The 8,841-nt window shown below is 46.7% G+C and overlaps 3 protein-coding genes across 3 annotated transcripts; all 3 read right to left on the bottom strand.

Annotated features, from left to right (window-relative positions):
* Positions 1-1,406: 1,406 nt before the first annotated feature.
* On the bottom strand, positions 1,407-2,314 carry ASPZODRAFT_127962 (hypothetical protein). The gene has a single exon (XM_022721882.1). It carries the CDS (start codon positions 2,302-2,304, stop codon positions 1,540-1,542), a length of 765 nt encoding a protein of 254 aa, XP_022586342.1. The 5' UTR covers positions 2,305-2,314; the 3' UTR covers positions 1,407-1,539.
* A 417-nt stretch (positions 2,315-2,731) lies between these two features.
* Positions 2,732-5,189, bottom strand: ASPZODRAFT_470574 (hypothetical protein). Its single transcript, XM_022728387.1, has one exon. It carries the CDS (start codon positions 5,169-5,171, stop codon positions 2,940-2,942), a length of 2,232 nt encoding a protein of 743 aa, XP_022586343.1. The 5' UTR covers positions 5,172-5,189; the 3' UTR covers positions 2,732-2,939.
* Positions 5,190-5,540: 351 nt separating this feature from the next.
* On the bottom strand, positions 5,541-6,973 carry ASPZODRAFT_127963 (hypothetical protein; the record flags this gene model as incomplete). Its single annotated transcript, XM_022721883.1, has 3 exons — positions 6,472-6,973; positions 5,982-6,426; positions 5,541-5,919 (listed from the first exon to the last, which is right to left on the bottom strand). The coding sequence occupies exons 1-3, from the start codon at positions 6,770-6,772 to the stop codon at positions 5,541-5,543; spliced, it is 1,125 nt and encodes a 374-aa protein (XP_022586344.1). The 5' UTR covers positions 6,773-6,973.
* Positions 6,974-8,841: the final 1,868 nt, after the last annotated feature.

The raw sequence follows: 8,841 nt of genomic DNA on the forward strand, positions 1-8,841 counted from the left end.
CGTTGAACGGCGTATTCCAGCGAGGCGCTATATAGAATGCGGTCTGTAGGCTTGGCGCTGTGGCTTGGCACGCGATGGCAGGTATCAGATAAGATTGATTGATTAGACAATGCAGCGTGACTCTTCACCCATTCCAGCTAGTGAGGTACATTTTAGCGTCATTAGCTTATTCAAAAAGAAAAAATAATAATAATAATAATAATGAATAAATCATTTTCCTGGCGTTTTTACCCCATCTGCAGATTAAGACTGCGCTTGGCACGCCCGCTTCGCTTAATATCGCTGCATCGAGTAATTGGTAGCCCAGGGCTCCGTTTCATCTTCCCAGTTGCCTCCTCCAACTTTGATGTCAAATCCCTTTAGCCGACTTGATGCGACCTGATCTCGTATAATGGATTCGCGACTTTACTCGACATACTCTGTTTCACATCAAAACAGAACAGATATAAGGGGAGAAATACATCAGAGTCCAAGGTGTCATCTCTTCAAGAACCATGCTATATTTACAAGCTTAAGGATCAATAGCCTGAGCTAATCTCAACCCGTTCTCTCTACGGAGGTCCGCGGAGCACCTAGCCTGGAGTTAGTGAAATGGTCAGAAGCTAAAGTCTTAAGCTAATGCAGCATGGACACTGGGGATCAAGACCATGTCAATATCCTGTGGCGAATAAGATCCTACATGGTGTTAATATCCACGGGCGAATCAGAGAGTAACAGTTCAGGCGCTGACCAAGTCCCTAGGTCCTGAGACTGAGATAGAGGCTCATGGTATCCTAGATCAGGTTGCATACTCTGAAGTATGGCGTGCATTATAATTATGCTGGTGGTCTATATTATGGCAGTATTCCATCATAATTCAAAGTAAAACACGTCTATTTACTACATTGTACGATACGAGATAAATTGCCACTGATCCATGGCCAAAGTTAAATAGGAGGAAGACATCTTATCTCGGTAATCTCCGCGTAGGATGTTGAGTCAGTCATAGAAGCCACACTGTGAGCTCTGCCAAGACGTCCAGTATCGCATGATTCCTCGCAATCACATTCTAGCGCCAGGAGCGCTATATTGAAATCTGCCATGTTGAGTGATGAGGGGAATGTCTTGGCTGGAGGAGGCATCTCTTTGTCGGCAACTTATACGAGAGCTTTATAAGACTCAAAGAGAACTAGTCTTGGGCACCAGGATCAGTACCTTGAAGACCAATGGCCAATTTGAGTCCATTCCGTGCACTATACTAGCCAGGATATAATGCAAGATTTCGCACTGACCATGATACCTGGTCCATGCATCTTATATGCAGCTAATGCTGTAATTGTGTCCTGATCAAGGATTTCCGAGCTACATGAGCAAGGAGTAGAGGATAAATGATATGCATGTTCCACCAGTCTTATGTCTAGTATTTCCAAGCATTTCTATTACAAGCCGCCAGTCACACTGGCAATACAATGATTCTCATATATAAGAGAATCCCATTAACATATTCATGAATACCACATATGAACTAATAGATAGTTGAATAATAATTAATAAATGCATTTATGTCGCTGAATACCCCCCATCAATAAAAAAGACCTGCCCTGTAACTGTTGCACTGGCGGCACTGGCCAGATAGATAGCGATGCCTGCAAAGTCCCCAGGCACGCCATTCCTCCCAATCATGGTGCGAGCGGCGTGGGCATGCGTCTTTTCAGCATCTCCAAAGACGGCGGCAGTCATGGGCGTCTCGACCAGACCAGGAACAATAGCATTACACAAAACGCCGCGACTGGACCACGCCTCGGCCTGCGAACGGGTGAGCGAGACCAGGCCGCCCTTGGAGGCCCCGTAGGCGCCGCTGTGGCCGAACGCCCGGAAGGACTGCTGGCTGGCGAGGTTGATGATGCGCCCGCTCCCCCGGCGGGCCATGGCGGGCCCGAACTGCTGGCCCAGGGCAAACGGCGCCGTGAGATTGACGGCCAGGGTTTCCTCCCAGTCTTGCAGGGAGAGTTGGTCCATGTGGATGCGGCGGTTGATTCCCGCTGCATTGATGAGAATGTCGGGCACGCCATGCTTCTCGAGCACGCTGTCGGCGATGGCCTGGGCGTCGCGAACGTCCAGAGGGAGCCCGAACGCCTGGATGCCCTGGTCGGAGAGCTGGCTCACTGTCTCCTGGACGGGGCCTGGTCGGCGGGCGACCACAATCACCACCGCGCCGGCCTTGCCCAGCGCGGTGGCCATCTCGCGCCCAATGCCGGAGCTGCCGCCTGTCACGACGGCAATGCGGCCAGACAGGCCAAAGAGGGAGTGTAGGTATGCAGACATAAGAAGTGAATAGTGAAATAGTAGAGAATAATAAGATAGAGTATGAGAGTCATGGGTAAATGATGAGTCATGTATTCTATATAGGCTATACCTGATATAGTTAGTGAGTGTACTAAATAGTACTAGTTAGTTTTGGTTAACTATAACTGCGACTTAAGAAGCCATGATTTAAACAGTCAATATTACTCTGTCATACAGAAATATCAATCCGCCCTGGGTCTAGAGTGGCTGCCAACAGACCTAAGTATCTAGGTATATTATTGCGGGATGTAGGTCTAGAGCGTTTGAATTATAGAGCTCTGCTCTATAATATCTTATCAAAATCATAATATTATATATACTTCATCACTGTTAATATATGATTATAGTCCCTTTTGACTCATGTAGTGGATATCAGGCTTGTAATACTATACCATATCTCAATTATCACCAGTCATGTAAGATAGAAGCAGGCAAGATAAGAGACTTATAAAACTAAATAGTAAAAGAATAAAGAAGTATAAAAGAATAAAATAAGATAATAGTAATAACATGAGACAATGAATGATAATATATATAGGTAAGGAAGAAGAGCTTCCTACTAAAATCAAGTCACAAGTTCAAGTAAATCATATATATTACAGAGCTGCGCTCTGTCACTGTGTAACTGGAAATAACCCCCCCCCTTTAACCCTCAATGGCAAGCCATTGACTCTGACCGACTCTGGGGCATACAGCAACGCCGTGACGACCAGATTGTTCTCCTGCGGCGCCCGCAGGAAGAGCGCCGTACGGAGCAAGGTGACCACCACGCCGATGACCATGATCACGACGCCGAAGATGCTGGTGGCCGAGCCCAGCGAGTACCGCCACATCTGCACCGTCGCCCAAGACCGCAGCATGGCGTTGAGGCCGGGATCCCGGGCTTCCAGGCGGGCCTGGGCGCTGCGCTGGGCGGCGGTTGTCACTGCGCGCGTTTCATGCGTCACCAGCGACATGGTGTGCAGCACAGAGTACTCGTGCAGGAGAATAAAGACAAAGGCGTCAACCACGTCGCCCGTGTCGATGGCGCCGTAATACATATCGATGAAGCCCTGGGCGGCGCTGCGGGTGGCAGCGACACTGCCGTTGGCGTTGGCGGACCAGCCGGCGAGAAACCAGGCGGCGTCAATAGGAATGGCTGCTTTATTATCTGACGACGGGTCTACACTGGGGGCGGTGTTGTCGACCTCCAGCTGGACCAGGAGCAACAGATTGCTCCCCTGCGTCGGATTGAGGGTGTACGTCGCGAAGCTGAGGAACGAGGCGCTGTCGCACCAGATCAGCGACTCGGGCTGCGAAGCCATGCTGTACTCGAACGTCTGGGAGTACGACGACATGTTCCAGAAGGTGTTGTCTGGGGCGGGAGACGCGAACAGGGTCTCCCAATACGCCCGCGACGGCGACGACGACACATTGATCTGGTCCGACGGGATATACCGGGCGACGGGCGTCGAGTAGATCTGCACCTGGACGGCCTGCGAGTCTGCCGTCCAGGCGCGAGGATAAGAGTCGTTGAGCGTGAACGAGGCCGACGAGAAGGCCGCGCTCTCGTTCCAGCCCCTGCCCCATGGGATGCACCGCGTAAACGGCGTGGCAAGCGGCTCGTACTCCTCGTCCAGCGTGATGTTCCCGTAGCAGCGGACGAACTGCTCGGCGGCCAGCTCGACCTGGGTGACGCCCGACTGGTTCCCCCCGTAACAGTCGCCCTGGATGCCGATCGAGGGCCCAACGCGCTGCAGCTGCGTGGCCAGCGAGTGGTTGAAGCGGAACGAGTCTGGGTATCGGTCGCGGCGGTAGACTTTTGAGCTGGTCGTGCTGTTCAACCAGTCCTCGTAGTCGACCGACAGGGCACGCAGGACCTGCCGACTGGGCGTCCACAGCGACGAGCCCGTCAGCGAGGTGTTGAAGCTGAACGAGAGCATCCCCTCCTGGCACACGGGCGGCAGGATGCTCCCGTCCTGGTACTCGGCCTGCCCGATGCTCACGTTGGCCGCGTCCACCATCCCGTCCAGGCTGGCGGCGTACAGGATCCCCGTGCAGGCGTAACCCCCCCGGGCGAGCGCTGCGGCGCTGCAATAGGGCCCCGGCAGCGTGCCCGGGGGGGTTGCCCCCTGGGTGCCGTTAAAGGCCCGCCCGGCGTGGCGGTTGATGTCGATGTACTGCAGCGACGGCAGCACCAGAATCGCCGTCGCCACCCCCATCAGGCTCCCTGCCAGCGCCAGCACCCCCGCCAGCGCCAGGAAGGCGTACAGGGGGCCGCGGTGGCCCTCCAGGCTGGCTGGCTTGCCGTCTGCCCCCGTGGTGTTGGCGATCAGCGCGGTGGTCGTGCTGACCTGCAGGGAGTTGTCGTCGTCGTCGTCGTCGGCGGAATGAGACTGGAACTGGCCTCGAGACCGGAGGGCCCGCCAGACCTTGTTTATAAAATCATGCAGGTACAGCCCGTCGAGGAACTCGGCGTACATGGCAAACAGGCTCATCGGCACCCCCGGGCGATGGGAGAGGCCCATGGCAATGCTGACCACCATGCTGCCGGCGATGAACTGGAACCAGAGCTCAATCAGCTTGGCCACCAGCTGCAGCGCCCCCAGCACGTCGCGGTTGCCCTGGTCGAGCCTCCGGGTCTGCTGCACGGTCGTTGCCGAGTATACGTTGATGCCACAGGCCCCGCGACACGCCAGCCCGGCGCCGATGATGTAGCCCTGGAAGTTGAGCAGGAGGAGGGCGATGGCGGGCGCCAGCCAGAGGATGCCCAGCAGGTTCCGCCAGTGGAGGAAGCGTTTCCAGCGGGGGGTTGCAGGCTGTTCAGGGAGAGCTTCATCTCTGGGCGACATCCGTTGATATGCCATGTTGTGTTTGTTTGATCCTATTACTACTTAACTACTGTCATTGTAGTACTGTCCTCCACTTATAAGCACTGCATAATCAGCCGCAGAGTGAATTCTCGTATTCTTGTGATGCCAAGGGCGGCTATATTATAAGACAGCCTCATTGGCCTTCTCCAAGGCTGTACAAGCATTCCCTATTAATAGTCTCTTGAGGTAATTATTTATGGTACTTATAAAGACGAGTTCTTATGTGAGCTAGAACTAGATTTATAAGTAGAGCTGTCAGCCAGTTCCTATAGTATAATTACAGTAGCAAGTGAAATAATACTACATAGACTGGATGGTGAGATTGATACTAAAATGTTCTTATTAAATGCATAAATTATCTATCTACTTGCTAATACTTCCCCCATCTGCACCCCCCCTGATGGCCTGCCTGGAGTCTTCATTGAAGACAATCCCATGTCCCTGCATGAACTCCTCGACCATCTGCCTGGAAGTATTAGCCTGCCGGGCCTGTGCCTGCAGCTTCTCGTACATATCCTGGTGCTTGGTTCCCACCATCTGGGCAGTATTCCTGGCAGTTTCTTCGGAGCATTGGATCAGAATCTGCTGCTGGCCAGCAGTGTGTCTATCGCCACCAGCCGCTCTTTGGCACAGTTTCTCGCATACCTGGATTTCCTGTCTTGACGGTTGTTTTCCAGTTGGAGACTGTATTTGGCGGGATACTGCGCCCTTTGGCCAGTTCTGTCTCGATTGCGTGGGTGGTCTGATAGTACCATTAGAAATAATAGTAAAATTTGTATAAGAAGGATAAAGAAAAATACATACCGAGATGAGCTTATCAAACACTGTGTGTCGGCCGGCTGTATCGGTGGTACCCAGGCTCTCTTGATAGCTGGTGAGCGTCTTGACCAGGTACGTGGTGCAGTCGCCCTGGAACTGGGCCAGGTCAATCTCCCCCCGAGGCGCCCCCCCAAGGACTCATAGAATAGGGCCACCAAGTCCCTAATCCCCAGGGCTGCGCTGGAGGGAGCGCTGTCGGTCGGGGCGGCGCCCCCCTGGAGGATGGCGCGCAGCGGGGCGGCAATTAGGCATGGCAAGCCCTCGGTGAAGCCCGTAACGAGCCCCCGGGCGGCCTGCGTCCAGGGGCCCGGGATATTCTCCAGAGCGTCGCCTAGCCGTTTCTCGGCCTCGTCCACCTGCCGTTTAACAATCTCGCCCTGTCTTTTAGCATTGTCGCTGGCTGCAAAGGCCTTATAGCCCCCGTTGCAGACTACCGAGTCAGTTACTATGCTTGAAGGAAGGGCGCATTATTTACCATCCAGCAGAGCGGTTCGCAGCGTCGAGGATCTTCCTCTGTTCTGCAGGTACTGGAACCCGTTCTTGGGCATCCCCTCGGCCAGCGACAGTTCCCCTGCCATGGGGCTGGAGGCAGCAATACACAGAGAGCTTAGGAGGGTCAAGGCCGTCGGCGCCGTGGCTAGCAGCTCTCCCCACGAGAACCGCAAGAGGATAGAGCTCTGGATCTCATTCATGAACAGATCTGATGCCTGGCTCTTATAGTTGGACTTGATCATTTGGCGCACGTACGCCAGATTGACGAGAGCTTCAGAGGCCATTGGCAGGTTTGCTTATATTGGATAATTGAATGGAATATCGAAGCGAATCTCTGTCCTTACTAGGTATATATTATGTTGCTCGGTAAAAATCACCCAAAACAGTTCAGCTGGTATGTATCCAGCTGAGCAGATGTGGAATGGTGTTTATTACCGACGAGTGAGCGAATGGGATGTGCAAAGGGATTGATCTTTAGAATTTAAGTTACTATAATACTTAAGAATTGTTGCAGGAAAGGATGACCTTGAGGCTGCCAATCAGGATGATTCGCGTATATTTACACCGTCACCTGACTAGCTAAGCCTAATGTAGTTAGCATTACACTCCGATTTTTCATTCACTAGGCATATCTAGCCTGACCGACGTCAGATAGGCCTGAGTGTGCGAATCATATAGGAATATGATACTATTGGCCCTGAATACATATAGGATTTGTTAAAGTTATGAGCCCAATGCTCTTCCGCTGAGCCAAAACGATATTTGCAAACCTATGCCGTGTATACAGACCGCCAACGCACCGCCAACGAGCCAAAGATAATGAGTATTCTAGACAGGATATTAGACAATATAAAGATATTAGTCTTACTAAAGAATAGTATAGACTAGCATCTTTAGTATAAAGCCCTATAAATCATTATAGATTTATATAATATCTAGGATTATATTAATCTAGATAATAATATAAAACTAGAGCTACTAATAGCTCTAGATATTATAAACTATAATAAAGAGGCATAATTATCTAAGGACCTAGAGGGATATTAACTAATTATATATACTAAAGCTAATAAAGAGTATTATTATAAATAAAAGAAATATAAATAGTTAAAGATAAGGATCTTCTATATCTTAAGCTATATATTTTAGTCTATATAGACTAATCTTCTAACTATTATAATTAATAATAATATTATAAAGGGGATAATTAAGTAGTTATAAATATATCTAGTACTAATAGAGACACACTATAAAGCTAAGCTAATAAATTAATAAAAAAATATTAATAATAAATATATATTAAAGACTAATCTAAATAAATAATTAAATAGCTAGGAATCTATATATTATAACTATAAAGATATAAGGATTAAAGCTATTATAGATAAGGTATAACTAATATTATAATTCTTAAGCTATATTAATTAACTCTATAAAGGCTATATATTAAATATAGAATTAAAGCTTTAATATAAAGACCTATAAGTAATAACTATTAATAAACTATTAGTAGATTTTTAATAATATTTTATAATATAATTAAATAAGTATACTAACTCTATAAATATAGTATTTATAATATATAAAGAATAAGATAAAAATAGGTAGAAGGAGGCTAAAAAGGAGGCTAATAAGAATTAAACTTAAGGGCCTTATAAGCTAAAGAAAAAAGATAAATATATATATAATAAATAATATTTATTTAATATATACCTATATATTAATAAATATATCTAGAAGCTAGGATAGAAACTAGATAATACTATTATAAAGAGATTTAAATAGGTAGAGGAGAGAATCCTTATATTAAAAAATATTATAAATAAGATCTATAAGAAAGTAAATAAGCTCTATATAAAAAGAGAAGAGATATATAATACTAATATTATCTATTAAATATATAATATTTATAGTATATATATTAAATCTAATAAGGATAAGTATATAACTAAGAGCTCTATAATAAACTAAACTATTAATATAGATAATATATATATTTAATAAAAAGTAGATAAACTATTTAATATAAATAATATTATAAAATATATATTAAGTAATAGCTATATCCTAGATTTAGGTATAAGTATATATATTTATAATAATTAATCCTAATTCACTATATATATATTAGTTAATAATATATTATAGACTAGTATAAAGTATAGCCTATATAAGGGAGTAAATATAATTATAATATATCTTAAAATAACTAATAAATATTAGATCTCTTTAGATCTTAAAGATATAACCTATACCCTAGGATTCTATATAAATCTTATATTATATAAGTAATTAAAAGAGAAAGGATTATATTAGAATAATCTAAATATATAACTTATAAATAGACTAATTA

This window comes from Penicilliopsis zonata, assembly GCF_001890105.1.
Source record: "Penicilliopsis zonata CBS 506.65 unplaced genomic scaffold ASPZOscaffold_1, whole genome shotgun sequence".
NCBI classification, from domain to species: domain Eukaryota; kingdom Fungi; phylum Ascomycota; class Eurotiomycetes; order Eurotiales; family Aspergillaceae; genus Penicilliopsis; species Penicilliopsis zonata.